Source organism: Dendrobium catenatum, unplaced genomic scaffold (genome assembly GCF_001605985.2).
Source record: "Dendrobium catenatum unplaced genomic scaffold, ASM160598v2 fragScaff_scaffold_1105, whole genome shotgun sequence".
Lineage (NCBI taxonomy): Eukaryota > Viridiplantae > Streptophyta > Magnoliopsida > Asparagales > Orchidaceae > Dendrobium > Dendrobium catenatum.
The window spans coordinates 904,997-922,967 of NW_021319567.1; the positions used below are offsets into that span (position 1 = coordinate 904,997).

The following is a 17,971-nucleotide window of genomic DNA, read 5'->3' on the forward strand; positions in this document are numbered from 1 at the left end:
TTTTAATTTGATTTTTCTCTCTCTTCAAAACGACTGATTTCAGCTTTATAACCTTCAGATCGGCCCGGCCGATCGCCAGATCGTCCCGGGACGATCAGACCAAAATTCGATCGTCCCGATCGCCCTGGACGATTCCCAGAACTATTCTCAGGCCGATATTTTCTACAGTGCCGATCGGCCTGGACGATGTCCAAATCGGCCTGGACGATGTGTACAAAAAAATCACCTGGAGCAAAACTGGGCAAAATCTGGAGCAAACTTTCCACTGATCGTCCCAGAACGATCCAGATCGTCCTGGACGATCCTGGAGCAGATTTTTGATATTATATTATGCCTCTTACACTTGGATGGCTGTTAAAGGTAAATTATTGATGGCGGACATTCTTAATTTGAGGGGCATTCAGGTTAATCCCTCCTGCTCTTTCTGTATTGGCAACTTGGAATCTCACTCTCATGTTTTTTTTTTTTTAATGCAATTTCTCATTCCTTTTACTCATGGCTATTTTTCCTGATATGGCTAAATTCTACTTAAGGCCGAATCTTCTGCAAGTTTTTGAATTTTTTGGGAGTTATCGGAATTTTACCAAGGTGGATATAAACTTCTGTTATTTTACTGTTGCTGTTTTGGTGTATTTCCTGTGGAGAGAAAGAAACAATAGACGGTTCTCTAGTGTTTGGAGAAGGTCTGATGAGCTCAAAAGAGTTATTATTCATGCTATTTTTGCTAAAGCTAGAAATTGGAGGCATTATGATTTGCTCAAAGAACATTTTGGTGAAATTCTGATTTGATCAGCCTATTTTAGTAAGCTGTCTTTTTCTGGATGGTGGCGTTTATATATTCTAGTCAATTTTTTATCCCTAAGTGGGATGTTTCCGGCTGCTGTTGGGCTGAATTTTATTATCCTGAAATTTTTTGGCATCTTCGTTTTGATTATCAATTGGATGGAGCTTGGGTAGTTTCCCTTCCTCAGACTCTTCACGTGCTGCTTCGGTCGGATGCTTGCAGAATTGGGACGATGATGAGCTAGATCTACATCTTCGATGCATCCTTGGACGGTCATTTGGCAACCAGGATTGCGTCATTTGGGCACTGTGATGGCCCTCTTTTTGGCTATGATGGCTTCATGGGCAACCAGTGTCTCTATTGGCTCTGTGGGTTTCTTTTATGATTTGGGCATTAATGCCATTTGATGTAGATCTATTTTCTTGAGTCCTCTATTTCTGCAAATTTCTTTTTCTTTTGGGTGGTATAGTTTTCTATACTTGTATTTCTTTTTTTTTTACTTGTAACCTTTGGTGATTAATTTAAGGGACTTTGCCCCCATTTTTCCCAAAAAAAAAAAAAAAATCTGCAAACAATCGACGACGACAGATCATTATAACACAGTACTTTCACATTGATAGTTGAAAACATTTAAGCTTTGCATTTAAAACGTTTACAATTAAACATGCCCGAAAAGAGGCCAGCAGCCAGCGATAACCTGCAATTCAATTAATTAAATTTATAAATACAAGGAGCATTCTTGACTTAAAAGTTGAGAGTTAAAGTTTCCAATAAAAAAAATTTACATTTAATATTTATATATATAATGTGTGTAAATTTATAATTTAATTTGTTCAAATTTGAAAAAAAAAATTTAAAGAGAATTGAATATGAATATAGGATGAGCTAATATAGATACAGGGAAACTAACACAACATGATACAGGCCTAAGACATATATATATATCTAAAAATATAGGACACGAACATACATTTAGCACGATATCATAATTTTTTATTTTTTAAAATTTAAAAATAATGCATAAAATTTATTATTTTTCATTATACATTACACAATATTCCAAATATATATAAGCAATTAAATAGCTCTTATGGTGAAGAACTATTTAGTTGAAAGATTCATCTACATTCACTTTGACTATTTAATGTTTATTTGAAGGACGTCGGGCTTTGGCAAGAGAGGAGAGGATTTAGCCGCCACCTAGACTCGGCTTGGCATCGAGAAGAGCAAGAATCATCGAACTTTGAAGTTGAGCTTTGGCGAATTAGTATAGAAAAAATTTTGGAGACAAATATGCGAGAGTCGAGCTTTAGAAGCCAATGACCGAATTCCGCAATGTTAAACCAAATCCTAGCCAAGCATGCAAGAAAAGAAAGTTCGCCAAACATGCAAGAAAAGAAAAGGTCGAACTAGAAGATTGTGAGAGCTCTCGAGACAAATACAAAATAGAAATGAGCTTTTTAATAAAATTTTGATTGATTTTTTTAAGACATGCATGTCAAGCGTATATATATGATTATACTTATTATTAGTTTAATCAATATATATTACATACATGTCAAATATATGTCAATATATGGAAAAACTATTTTGTGCAGAGGCTGGACGCAGCAGTCCGAAGACCAATCAAAATGCGTCATGTCAGCGGTACTGAGCCGCAGTACCAAGCGAAGGATAGCGTGACACATTTTGGTTGATCTCCAGATAACGTTTGACGTCCGAACATAATAAATGGAGCTCAAAGAATCAAACAAATGGAGCAGTGCTGAATTCTAACAGTTTAAGCCATCTTCAATAAATAAATGTTGTTTCACTGTGACGAAATGGCTAATGTTACTGAGAAAAACAAGGGATCTCACCCTCCTCTAATTCCATTTCCCCGAAGGAAAACCCACCAGAAAGAAATGAATCCACCCTTTTTTCTTCCAGATCACCATTTCTTCTTACTTTCAAGTCGTCATTCTCTTCTTTTTCTCCCAAGCCATCCCCTTTCCTTCCCTCAAAGGCATCTCTTAATTCATCCAACTCAGGATCCCTTAGTTCTTCTGCATCGCCCCTTCGTCTTTCTTCAATGTCATACCATCTTCCTTCTCTCAAGTCAACACTGTCTTCATAAACACCATCTAAGCACAAAAAATCATCAGGATTCATCTCTCCAATCAGATCAGAATAAGCATCCCTGAGTTCTTTCTCAAAATAAAATACCGCTTCTCCTGATTCAGGAGAGTTTGTAGCTTGTTCTCCTTGAGCCTCTCCAGAGATTTGATCTTTGACAACTCCAGTATTTGCCTCTGTAATCTGTTTATCTTCTTTTGCTATTTCCTTTGCGATGAAAGTGTTAGAAGGTACATTACAATTGGCTTCAGATTTCCTGCAATCCACAAGATCTGTAATTCTTGTATCAGAAGGCATTTCACCTTCTTCAACCTCCTCCACCCTATATAAAGTACCATTGTGGCTTGGTATACCATCAAAAGTTGAAGGAGGTGGGTTTCTAAGTAAAGGCATTCTAGATGCCTCAACTTCGAAGCCATTTTCATGCGAAGGAAGATAAACAAAAATGATGGGATGCTCGAGCACCACAATCTTGGCTAACTGTGAACCTATTGGTGCTTCTATGTCCAATTTCCTGAAAGTTGACTTTGAGTTCTGCAAGAAGAAAGTTAACGAGCATAAGGAAGCTTGTGCATATTTTCGATCCACCAAGGCTTCGTTTGGGATGGTTTTTTTTCTGCTTCTTAAAGCAGTTTTTTTGTACAAAAAATTTAATTTTTTACTAAAAAATTGATTTAAGAAGCAATAAGAAAATCGTCTCAAATAAAGCCTAAATGTTTCATGGCATTCCAGCAAAATAATACCTTTGGATTTATCTGGAGGAAAAGCTTTAAATCATCCAACTGGGCTTCGCAAAATGACCTCAGCTTATGATTCCAGGGGCCAGGTGTAAGATGTTTCACAAATATAGATAATAAGTTTGCATGTTCATCTACACTGAAGGAAATAAGATATCATGTTAGGACTTATATCAAAATGTATCATCAGCCAGAAAACAATAATTCAACAAGGCACTTGTCCTCCACTAAAAATGAAAATCAGATGGATATAGAAGATGAAGAAACTCCCAATCCAGCTCATTTGGTATATAAACTTTCAATAGATCAAACGGTTTTGAAAAAAATACACGCATGCCCACCTAAAATTTCTATTTTACAATCTGCACGTAGCAAAACCACCCTTCTTAAAAAAAATTAAGTAAATTAGGTTTGGACAGGATCAAAGGGGTTGGGAAGGTTGGATTCTTGGTTAATAGTTTCTAGTACTTAAAAAATAATATACTTGAAGCAAGGCAGGGCAGGTTGGAACCAACCACAAGCATACGCTCCAATGGAGTTAGCCACTATACTATCATAAGTCTCTGATAGGAAGTATTTGAGTTCGCAAGTAACCCCAAGGGTAATAGTTTAGTTCACAAGCAAACCTAACAAGAATTGGCAAAAACAACGGGTAAAAGGGCTGATTTCAAGGAAAAATCAGCAAGAACGATGCAAAAACTATTGAAACACAAGGGGGAATCTTTGATTCAAATAACCAACAAGAAAAATAAAGCAAGATACAATTTTCTTTAATTCAAGAGGAAGAAATACTCTCCAAAATCTCTAGCAAATCGTAGAGCCCAAATAAACCCTAGATCTCAAAAATTCAGCAAATCTCAAGATAACCCTAACCTCCAAAGACTAATTAAGGCCAAAGGAGGCTTACAAAACCCTAAACAGCCCCTAATTCAAGATTTTCCTCCTAAACACTGTTTAAATAAGCAAGTGGGCCCCATTACGGCTTCCGCCGGCCCCTCTTGGGCCGGACGCATAACAGTCTCATAATGGTCAAGTGAGCTCAAGATAATTAAGAACAGAGTTGCTATCCTTATATTCCATAATGGGACAAAAAGAGAGAAATGCACATTTATGTTAAATTCTTCAGTGATTTATAGAATGAGAAGTGCGACTAATCAATATCAAACAACACTGATTGATGAAACTCACCTGTGGTGAACTAGAACAACACCAGTATCATGAAACCTTAGTTCAAGTGTCCAAAAAATAGTGTTTTTCCTGAAGAATCAAGAGATTAAGCTGTCAGAATAATAGATACAATCGGGTGGTATCTCAAGTTTAAACTGCATACAAGAAATAATAAATATGAGGATTATTCATGAAAAAAAAAAGTTTAAAACTTGGTAAACAAACATAAGAGTATAACTTATTTTAAAAATAGGAACAACTAACCGTAAGCTTATATTGTGTTTCTTGAAAGGTTAATAACTTAATATTACTTGGTTTGATATGAAACACTAATATTGCTACTAATGAAATCATGTATAATAATATACCAAAATTTATGGCACACGCTAGTAGTATTGTATAAGGCCAGGGTTAGTTATTTTTGAGACTATTGTAATTTTTTTACCAAAAGACCAAACTACAAGTTCTACAGAATCTTAAATCTAATGGAAATAAAGCACAAATGACTAGCAATTGTCTTTTTCAACTGAAATTTATTATAAAACTACTTGTAAGATTGAATTTATTAGTCATCATATCTTTGTTCTAAATTGCAGCTCACACTGTACCTTATCAAAATAGATGGGTGATCTGATCTGCTAACTAACCGCATAAAGTTTTGCTAGCTTGGAAACAGCCCAAGCATGGTAGGTTCGGGTCTACACACTGTACTAAAGAATGACCGGAAACTCATTCAAGTATCAATACAGATAAAACATTCACTTAGAAGCACTCCATCAAATTTTAGATTATGCATATGTATATACGTCTATATTATAATTTTACATAAGTTTCTGCATAAATCCCAAGCCTACAAATAGGGCTTGACCTTGTGTCAAATGGACCAAAGCCACGAAAATTTTTGCCTTGTCGATGGAAAGGACTCGTGATGAGGTCATCGATAGGAGATTTCGGCGCGCTTATCAGAGACGACCACGGAGATCGACGGATTGGATATAACATGCTAAAAGATCATGTCAATCCAAGACATCGATGACAGCATTATAGTGATCATCCTACAAAAGTGACTTCAGTATTGTTCTTTTCAACCTATATTTCATATTTAATCATTTGGTAGCTTTAATTATTTTTCCACCATTTTCATTCCCCTTTAACAATCTCCCTACTATTTTTTTTAAGTACTAGTCTACGAGAATTCTACTCTTCTCAATAATCCTCAATTTTTTCGGCACATAAGTCTTTTCATATTTTTATACACTAGGTAAAAGATAATTTTTCCTAGTTCATGATATATATTGTAAATCTAATAAAGCTGGCTAGAGAGCCTTTAGGGATAAGGAAAAGCCATGTTGCAATTCACAAGTGATAAACTAAGCATTGGATAATCCATTTTTGAACAAATCTTTCTTTTTTGGAGACCGTGAGTTGATGGTTTGCTTATGAGATTCAAGCCCACTTAGCCTGGACCTAGTTCCAATAAGGATAAAAAAACAATGCAATGATTTTGAGTAGTTTTCAAATTGCCTAAAAAATGAATTAAGCTATTCTTTCCTAAACTATCTTCTAGTCTCTTTAAAAACACTCATACAAGTATTGCAATTGATTTAGTTTGTGCTGCTCTCATATTGATATTGATAACATAACACACTAATCAACCACGTTATTGTTTAAGCCACAATCAAAGTCTAGAACAGATTCAGAAAAATATTAAATTTTTTTCTGGAGATCACAAACTTAAAAGATCATCGGTGATTAATCTTCTTCTATTATTTCTTCGGAATCTAACACAAAAGGTAAGGCTAGGATGGGATATATTGTCCATCATAATTTTTACATTAAATTGGCAGAAATAAGATTATTATTATTGCCGTCAATGATGGTGTTGATCACCTCTTATTTAGCCAACATCCTCAAGATGATCAACTCCTCATCTGTATCCATATTAGAGAACGATCTCATTCCCTATCCTTTGGCGTTGTCATCAAAGAAATAGATGAGTTCGTCTTTATTTAGTGTTGTTCTCCTGCTGATATTTGACACAGCATAGCAATCAACCTCTCAACATTATTTATAAGCAAGAATGAGAGGCTAGAACAAATTCAGAAATATTTTAGGCAACTTTCTAGATATTACAAACTTTGAACATCGCTCAAGATCAATCTTCTTATTTGACTTCTTTAAAATCAAACCCAAATGATGAAGACAGGGATGGGATATGTTTTACAACCATAATCTATGTATTAACTTTGCAAAAAATGAGGTTATTCTGGTCATCAATGTCAATGATGACATATCACCTCTTATTTGACCTATATCTTCAAGGTGAACAACTCCTACCGTGTGACCACATTAGAGGATGAACTTATTGTTATATCTTCATCACTGTCTCAAAGATAGATATGAGTTCACCTTATCCAATGAACTTAGCAGTGTTTTCCACCAAAACAATAATTTTTTTCCTTTTTTTAGGGAAGAGGTCAAGGTACAGTTTCAAGATTTTTTTTTTTTTAACTGACTATGTACAACGATACTGTACAATAATGAAATTTGTTGTGTCAGACACACACAAGACGGAAGGACTTGCCCAATATGTATCGGGCACACCATTTATGTGTCCAATTTGAAAAAAAAAATCGATAGACGCGCAAGTCTAAGACACGTCCTAAATAAAAAAATTTAACTTAAGTCTATTACATGAATAACATTAGTTAATCCAATTATTCACTATTATTTTAAAATGTATTAATTAAATAACTTAATAGCTATTTAGTACTAATATTATTTTTCTTATTATGCTATTTTGCTAAGTTTTCATAAAATTTATTTATTTTCTTTTTTAAAAATTAATAACTTTTCACAATTTCAAGCTAGCACTATATAATACCACATGATTATTTCTTATTTAATTTAGTTTAAATGTTTTAATAAATTTAAATATATTTATTATTTAATGAGAAGTTGACATAAATGTAATTTTATATGAATTCATATTATATTTATTTACTTTCAATAAGTATTTTATAATTTTTAATTTTTGAGATATAATACTATAATTCTATGTTCAATGTATGTCTTAATCCTATATTTTCAATAATAAATATGTATAATATCTGTGTCATACTGTATATGTGTATCATCTCGTCTATATCGGTGCATCATACGTGACCAAGTATTTAACAATAACCACAAAACTTATTTAAGTCATTGGTTTTGTAAGGATAAGAGAAGGGCAATCATCAAACTTATTTTCCTTTTACTTTTGAGGGAAAAAAAAATTACAACTAATATTTCGTTAGTCTTCTTTCCTCTGTCTTAATTCTATAAGCACCATCATCATATTGTCCTACCTAAGATCAACAATAAGAGCCAAGTGGAGCTCATTTGCAATTTGAGAATAAAGCTCTGAGGTGTGCTTCATCAAATTTTGTATATCTTTAAGATTCACTCTTAAAGCAACTGTCTGGTATTGAAATGCAGTGGTGTAATTCTGCACAAATTGTCCTTAACATTGCCCCGAACTATGTTACTTCACCTATCGATTAACTATATATCCCCATTGAGAGAACCCTTGATGTAATAATTGTTTGAACATCCACTAATTTTCATCTTAGTAGCCATTCATCTTTACATGGGCATCCACAATGTCAGAGCATAACGATTTAACTTTGAACAAGCAAAGCAACCCTATCATGGGCTTCATACCCACACAATGTGAATCAATTCTCTTTGAATTGTTTATGCATTTAAACATAGGGGAATATGAGTAGACTCACTAGTCGCAATAGTGATTGTTTGCATCCTCATCCATTCCATGATGACCATACTTATCCCTCATTGTTATTAAACATTGATTGTATTTCTTCTTCCTATACTTGTCTCTTTCTTGGATTTCAATGTGACTCCGTAACAAGAAGAAACCCTCCATGGTATTTATATCCACTCTTTGTTTGAATAACGCACCACAGAACAATGCTTTGATGCCTACTTGATCTTTATCCAATATATCAATGTTATTACATAAGCCCACAATGAAGCTAATACATGTTTGAAATCATTGTCGGAATTTTTCTAGAGATGTTTTATAGATTTATCAATCAATTAAAGGTGCCTCAAACGTTGCTTCATAAAGCAGATGACTTCACTTCATTGTTTTCTCCTCCTACATAATGTAACGACAATCAAGTTTATTGTTTTTGGACTACTTTCACACTAAGATAGTAAACAACAATAAATTTATGACTTTTTTCCTTGTTGAATGTTGTCGACATCAATTGTGATACAGTACCACAGTTGATATGTAGTACCAATGTTGTGCTTTAGTGCTAAGCATTGTAGCTGCTTTTTTGCTATAGCTTTGGGTACATGCTACATTGAATATTCTGTTATAAGACCCGAAAATTGTAAGGAAAAAAGACAGAATAGGAATTGGAAATAAAAAAGAGGATTCTGGAAGAGAATGGTTGATTTTTTTTGTAAAATTCTAAAGCTATTTATAAGCAAAATTACAACAACAATTAATTTAAAATAGACATAATCCAAATAAATTGATTTTATAACAAAAAGTAACTAATTCTTAAATAAACTCCAAATTATAAACAATATTATATATAAAAGCATATTCATTAAGTTCCAATTTTAAGGAAATTACAGTATATTTTATTCCAATCTATAGTTTAAAATTCAAAAACAAACTCATCCAAAACAACGAAAAATTCATCGTTTTATACAAATTTTGATTCAACGATCCAAACTTTACACCTCTTGATCCTAAACATCAAACTTCCTATAGACGATGCATCTTCATCAATGGACCCTTAGTGATCTCATCTTCAATAAAAACAAGATGTCCGGTGTTATTTCATCATATGCCCAACATCTACAAATTAGCAACCTAAACCAAGAGGTTGAAACATCAAAGCTTCAACTAGCAAGATCCATTTGATCTTTCCACTATTTGATGCCTAAGTTGTTATCATAGACAGTCTAATTGATCACAACTAGCTAAGCCATTCCCATGCACATCCGCCCACACCTTTGCTCGCACTCCATGGTGATCTTGCTTCTACTTTTATGATGATCCTGCATTTGCTAACTTATAAAAGGATCTTGCTTCTACTAACTTCTTCGTGATCACATGCGACCCTGACTGCCCTTAAATCAATTATTTTTATTGTGACTACAATGACATGCACCCCTCACAAAAGGCTTCAGAGTTGTAGCCTCTACACCTTATGTGACCAACAATGTGTTGTTCACTCTAATTTTGGTTCTACGCCATGAGTGATCATTATATGTAATTGTCCTATCAAATATCTCCAAAAGCACTCGCACAAGTCTCACTTGATCCACTGATGCCAATCATGTCCGGTGTTACTTCATTACATGCCCAACATTACAAAAATGGTATATAATAACAAGATTTCATACATCACTCAGCTATACACTCAACAACATAATCCAAATTCTCACAATTTCAAGCTCGCCTATGCCTTCGTTGTTTGCCTCCCTTGTTAGCATGAATCGCTCGCTCTAACCACTCACTCTTTTATATGCTCTCTCATGCACATCCTGCATTCTCCTCGCTAACTTCAATTGATCTTTAGAAGCCAACTCAATTGGGTTTAACCCAACCTTAATGGTCATTCCAGTCCAATCAAGCAAAAATGAGGGGGGAAAGTCAGTCTTATTTAGTACTTGATAGTATCAATCTAAGAATATACATGAAGACCTATAAGCTTCCATATTGATAGTTTTGATAATGTTTTGAGAATCTATGATAAGAATATTCTACTGATAATGCTAATGTGGTGATGTTCTTCCCCTAAATCTCTTCTTCCTTGAAATTGATTTCACATTCATCACATTTTTTTGGATGGACTCATAATCTTCTCTCTTCTCTAGATGATTTTTATTAGCTCTACAATTCAAGACCTCCAACTTTACCTTCATCAATTTTCAATTCTATAAAGTTAGAGTTATTTATAGCTCAAAGAATATATTTTTTTTTTATAGCTCAAAGAATATGATATAGTGCAAGTAACATTAGTTCACAGCTATGATGCATTGATGTTCTTCCCCTAAATCTCTTCTTCCTTGAAATTGATTTCACATTCATCACATTTTTTTGGATGGACTCATAATCTTCTCTCTTCTCTAGATGATTTTTATTAGCTCTACAATTCAAGACCTCCGACTTTACCTTCATCAATTTTCAATTCTATAAAGTTAGAGTTATTTATAGCTCAAAGAATATTATTATTTTTTTATAGCTCAAAGAATATGATATAGTGCAAGTAACATTAGTTCACAGTTATAAATTTATTTTGTGTTTGTTTTTATTTGTAACTAAGTTATCACTAGTATGTTAAATAACATTCAAGGATTAGTATGGAAGTTTTATTAGTTCAATGATAGTTTTAACATTTAAAACTAAGGCTATTTCTATAAATATGGCCTAATATCTTGTAATTTAGTATTAGAGTTGAAGATGAAACAAAAAAGGGCTTCATGTCGCTTCACATATGGCAATTCTTCCTTCCTTAGAATTTCTTGCCTTGCTTTCTTTGAGGCATGCTCGCTCATCTCGTCCTCAATCCCCTTCTTCTCTTAGCCTCACCAATTCTCGTTCTATCTTTGACAGGATCACCTAGTTTGCAATTTTTTTTTCCACATTATGTTGTCTACATACTTCATTGAAAGCTAGAATTTCAATACTTAGCATTACCTTTGTAAGAACTTGGCATGTGGCTTCCAATAGCTGACGGAAGACAAACTGACGAAAAGTTTGTTGGGGAAAAAACAACGTTTGTCCAAAATTGTAATTACTTGAGTAAAATTTAAATATGACAAAAGTTGTTAAAATCTTATGCCAATTTTTTTTTTAATATTTCATATTTTACTTCTACTTTTTAAAATAATCACATGAAGAAAAAATTAAAGTGCAATCTAAGTAATTTCAAGATAAGCTGACAAGACTTACTTAGTTCATTGATATGGAGTTGAGAATAATTCAAGCTAAACTTGAACATTTATAGTTCGAGGCAATGTTGTCTCAAACATTTTGAATTGATTCCACCAACAATGCAACCAGGAGTGTTACAATGTTTCGTGCAGCACTCCCTATTGCATTGCCATATCCAAGCTCATTGTCCCCTTGTTACTTCAGCTCTTTAGCGACATTATTTTCTTAGTCAATCACTCCACTGTGACTCCAATATGTCATTCCTCTAATCTCATAGCGTCGTCCAACGCTAAACTTTTTTTCCACCTCTAAAGACTTGAAACCTTGATAACACTTTGTTCTTACTACTGCAAAGGTAATCGCAACTTCACTAGCAAAGGAGAAACCTCCCCCCTCTCATTCAGTGGCTCACAAGTTCGGCTTGCATTTCTATTGAATATGTAGTCTACTAGAAACACCACCTTTTGTTGTGTTTTAAGGCTTATCAATTTTTCATTGGATATGCTTCTATGCTTTTTTTTTTCACTTCAATTCCTCCCCCTCTAGATATTTTTATGTTATTCTAATTTTTGTAAGATGGTACCAAGGCATGCAATGCTTTATGATGCAAAATGTTAGTCATTAAAAGAGAAACATAATATTAAGTTGAGTGTTGCAGAGATGAGGATGCTCACGTGGATGAGAGGCTTTACTCTAAGAGACAGGATACGAAATAAGCATACACGTGAAAAGGTTGGAGTAGATCCAGTGGAAGATAAGATCAGAGAGAGTCGCCTTAGATGATTTGATCACATAAAACGGCAGCCTTCCTTAGGAAAGTAGATGTATTAAATCTGACTTATGTTAAGAAAGGTAGATGTAAGCCTAAAAAGACTTGGCTAAAAAATATTAAAAATAACCTTTCTTTATTAGATTTAGACGAGAATTTAACTCTTAACAAGACACAATGTAGAAAAAGGATTCATGTAGCCAATCCCACATAGTGGGAAAAAGGTTTGTTGTTGTTTAATTTATGTAAGAACAAAAAAAAAATTTGTCAAATTTTTAGTGATTCTTAATAAAAATATTGGTGACTTGAAGATGCTTGAAGTTTAAAAGCACATGATTCCTCTCCTTTTTCATTCTCATTTGCATGTGCCACCCATGTCAAACCTTACCATAGATCTAAAAGAGGAACTTAATAAGCATCTTCCTAGCATAAAAAAACAAGAATCACTCACATACACCGGTTTATCAATCTGTGAGTCAAAAGTCTCATACTCTAAGGACCAATTCCTCCACCTTATTGCTAGGGTTGTACAATCCAAAAATAACTTACCCATTTTACTCATAATAAGAGCCAAATGTCTAATGATAAATGAGCTTCTATTCGTATTAATTTCCAATACACCAATAACAATGCACCCCAACACCACCTCCTAAAAAAATGTGCTCCACCAAAACAATGCCTACCACCATCTGACATTTTGGATGACCATAATGTAAATTTACACATGCATCGAACCATATCCAAAGGACAATCTTTATGCGTGAGAACATTTCTATCATCCTAATGCTCCAAAAAGTCATTATATCCTCATCGATATCATAGTAATGATGAGTAAAACATTCACAACTGTATAATCACCCACCTCAAAATGAGAAGGATTTTTCTCATTATTATCGAATACCAAGCTTAGCTATCAAAATGATCACATAGACAATCCCACCTCTAAGATCACATGTTAAACTATCACTTCTCCAACAACATTCATGATATAAATGCTTTCATTAGTTGGCTGGCTCAAATTGAAGAAACCTACAACTAGTATCACATGACTAACAAAAAGCAGAGCAAACCCTTCTCTATGAAACTAAGAGAACATGATAAACACTCCTGGATAATAGTCAAAAATTAACTTGATCGCACATGCACACCACCATTGGCACATGGATTTCCATGTGTCATCTCCATCAAAAATATATTCCCCAATATCATAGACAATAGCTTGTTGTCTGGTTGAACAATCTTCAGTAATATTTTTTGTTTGGCACTAATCAACTAATTAAATTTGAAAACTTTTTCACTCATTATCTTCTCAACGAACATAATTGGATGATCATGAATAAATTCATTTAGAGCATTCATATAAAGTGGCATCAGTACAAACCCAACACCCATGTATCATTGCGCACTTTAAGTAAAAACATGCCAAAAGTGTAAGAAATTAATGAGTAAATCTATCTTAGGCAATCTACCATAACTATGCACATATAGTGCCTCCCTTCCTGTGGGTCCTAGACATAATCATCTCCCTGCACCTTAGAAATCAACCATTGTTGGTTTGATCACAACAAGAGAAAACTCGTCTAAACCTCCTATCACACAAAAACAACAAACACAAGAAAAATTCTTTACTTGCTTGAAAACCAAGAAACTTGTCCCCTTAGTGTCCCAATTACACACTCATTCTTAGCACTACAAAACCAAAGATTGAGCACAATAACACTCGATGAAGCTTTGAAAGATCATGATCCCTATTCAGGTGATGACGTAAACTGCTCGGAAGAATTTGAGAAAGAGATGATCATGTGTTGCATTTTCACACCCTCTATTGTTGTGGAAGATTGATAGCATACATATCTTTCATATATGTCATTTTTCCCTAATTTTGAATAACCAATGTGCCCAAAAAATAATATCTAAACATAAAACATGCACTTTTCAACATAAAATGGCTAAATCACATGTTCTTCATCTCCTTGGCTTTTCTAAAGTATACAAGATAGCATGTGATGCCTCTAGAGTTGGCATTGACAATGTCCTGAGCCAAGAAGGATATATCATAACCTATTTAGTGAAAAACATAATGAGTTTAAACAATGTTATTCTACTTATGATCATGAGTCATGCATAATCATACTAGCCTTGCGATATCGGCACTATCTTTTACCTCACAAGTTTTCTCTTCATTGTAACCATGATTCTGCAAAGTACTTGCACTCACAAATAAAATTGAACTCTTGCCATGCTACATGGGTTGCATATTTTTAGGAATATTGTTTCATCCATAGGCATCAAATTAGAGTCATTAATAAGGCTACCAATACACTTAGCTGCATCCAATATCTCCTAATTATATATTGCATTGCCTATGTTTTTCTAACTAAAAAGAAATCAATTCTTTTGCCATTAGTTTTAATAACATTTACACTTCACTTACCGATAATAATCATCTCACTTATCAAACATTTACACTTCTTGATAACTTCGTTTTAAAATGGCCATGCCTTTGTGCTCCTCATGCATCCCTGAGAAACTTTTCATTTGGGAATTACATGCAAGTAATCTAGTCAAATACGTTGAATGTGACAAGACGATAAGATCTTGTCAATAATCATTTGTATTAGCCCTCAATTAATCAAGATGTTGCTTGCTTAATCATTCAATGATGGACTTAACAATTTAAAATGATGACCAAATAACCCAATAAACCATAAACACCATTGCACATCCCTAATTTTCCTTGGCAATGTATGAATAGAAACTTCAATTTTGGTTTGTCAAGGATTGCCGCAAATATAACTCCTATCGCTATTGTAGCAAACAAATTCTGTAAGATGGTCCACTTTTTGCCCTACTACAAGGTTATTAAACACTCCACACATATCTCCTTTATTCATTGGTAACATTGCTCACCTCCATGGATTTAATTGATGCTATTTTATTTTTATTTTTTAAAACTTTTGCACACTTTATGAAAGTTCTTTGGCCCTATCTTAAAATTTTCATCTACTTTCCTTCCACAAAAGAGTGGCTTAATGAAAATGGCCAACCACAATATGAAATCCTTTACGCTTCCTTGTAAGCAAAAAATTAGGTAAAATAGATTTAATACCTCTTACTAAAAATTTTGTCTATAGCAGTGCTTCAAATAGAACTACCGATAAGTTTCTCATTGAATTTTTTACAATTAAAAATTTTGCATCCTCACTAATCTCATCCCATTGTTTATCACTCCTATTCTTTTTTTCTCTACCACTAAAGTTGTTTAGCATAGGGGAAAAAATCATACTTCACAAACTAAAAAGTATAAGTTAGTTGCAAATGCTCCACAAAATTTTCTTAAATTTCTTGAATGAGACTATGTTTTGGTTCATATTACATTAGAACTATTTCTTACCAATTACTTTATGAAACTCATTTTTGTATCTTCTGAATCCTTTAAAATCTCAACGGAAATAGGAAACATAGCTAAGTTAATTAATTTTACACAATAATATCATATTAATCTTGTTTTTAATATCAAAGATCTAATATCCTATAGACAACACTACCTCCGTATTCATTGACAAGGCCTTCAACCATTTCTATTGACGGGCTGCCTTGTTGAGCATCCTCCAAATGAGAGTTCTTCTAAGGGAAGATGATGCTGAGCACCATCATCATATAGAGCCATATCATATCTAAACATTATCAAAATCTTCTATGAACTATTGATTGATTTAAGAGCATATTTTATTTAGTGAATTCTTTCCTAATTTAGTTATCAACACAAAAAATCTCAGATAACATAGTTTTTCCCTAGATTAATTTCCTTCTTTGTATTTCCTTTAGTGTCTAACAAAATCTCTTACAAATATAATAATGTTCATGCACTTAAAGGTGTTGTATGAATATTAAAAAAAAAAAGCCCACTAATCAATTTCTCTCTCACTTTCCTCTCATTCTTGAGAGCATAAGAAAAATCTTAGACTTTCGTATTTCTCAAATAAACACCTCCTTTTGGTAATTTCAAAATGTTTTTTTTTTATGACCACAAACAATTTCCAAAAAACTATTTTTATCATTTCAAAATCAATGACAGCTAAATTTCCTAAGATATATCCTAGTTCAGTTCAAAACAAAAATTATATGAGCATGGAAACCATTTGCAACGGGCATCTAAAACCACCTAGTTTGTCATTAAATTATTGAAAGAATAAAATAAACCAAAAGATGAAGAATGATCCAAGAAAAATAAAGTCATGAAGGATCAAGATTATAGTTTCAGAGAAAACAGTTTTTTTTTTAAACCTTCTTAGGAAGGAGAAGAAATTAAACCTCTGATCATATCTGGATTGATTTGTTTCTCTCTTTGACATCCCAGCAGGGAAGAACAAGAGCTGAATCTGTCTCCGTCGAGCAGCATTTCGGAGCATAAAAAGCTTAGTTGGCAGCTTAAAGCCAAAATAGCAACGAAATCCACTAATCATTCTCCTAGCAGACTCTGCCACCCTCTTAGTTTCTTCGAGAAACCTGTAGTCTTCACTCGCACACAAGCAATTAAAATCACAGAGCATTTCAATATTGATACACAAACCGCAAAATTCCACTAAAAAATGCTCACATTCTAATTATTTTAGCATTAAAGAGCTTCACATCTATATAAAATAACAGCTTTCGACGACCAATGATTTTGCATCAATTCCAACCGATATGATTTTGAACTGGAAAATATAGCACTATAACCATTAGCTTTGTGGAGCGTAATGGATATATAGTTCACCATATTATGAGAATTAACCAAGTCCCTGATCACTCCAAACACGCTTCACAAATAAATGAGAAACATGAAACAGGGATGGCATAAATTGAGAGAACTTTGAATCGAAGAGTTAGTAAAACAATCCCAATAACTTCACGCTAAATAGCAGTGAGGACGAGGCAAACGGACCTGCGAGGAGGAGGTTGTCGTCGAACTGCGAAAGCGGCACATGTTCAGTGAGCCTGCGTTTGCCAGTACAACTGGTGCGCTTCTTGTGCGAGTTCACGCAGGGAAGGCTGCATGAGCGGATCGAGCATCCAGGGCATCGATACTTCCAGGGGTTCGATCCACACTCATCGCAACGAGAAGGATTCCTGAGGTTAGGGCTACTGTTTGCAGAGGATTCTTCTTCCATGAGAAGATATTGGAGAAGGGATAGCTTTCTACTTGGAGTTTGCAGGGCACTTTGAGTTTGTTCGGTTTCCAAGTTTTCAACTTTTTAGGATATAGAGAAGGAACGATGGCTAGCGGTGGAGGTAACCGGGGGATTAAGAGCATACGTGGTTTCTCGCTTTCAAACTATGGCTGCCGGAAGGCGGCAAAAACGTGGAGGCTAAGGGTCAGCCACACCAAAGAATTAGGGCGTTGAGCTTTTTATTCAAGGCTTTCGCTTGGTGACCCGAATTCTCGGCCACGTTGC

General features: G+C 34.1%; 1 protein-coding gene across 2 annotated transcripts; it reads right to left on the reverse strand.

Moving 5' to 3' along the window:
• Positions 1-2,530: 2,530 nt before the first annotated feature.
• Positions 2,531-17,953, reverse strand: LOC110107492. Of its 2 annotated transcripts, none has more exons than XM_028698544.1 (5): positions 17,461-17,953; positions 16,821-17,049; positions 4,825-4,893; positions 3,643-3,775; positions 2,531-3,433 (listed from the first exon to the last, which is right to left on the reverse strand). In XM_028698544.1, the coding sequence occupies exons 1-5, from the start codon at positions 17,684-17,686 to the stop codon at positions 2,618-2,620; spliced, it is 1,473 nt and encodes a 490-aa protein (XP_028554377.1). In that variant the 5' UTR covers positions 17,687-17,953; the 3' UTR covers positions 2,531-2,617. The 2 variants fall into 2 exon arrangements, with proteins under 2 accessions (XP_028554377.1, XP_020693425.1); XM_020837766.2 differs by having other exon boundaries at positions 16,848-17,049; positions 17,461-17,952.
• Between the last annotated feature and the right edge of the window lie 18 nt (positions 17,954-17,971).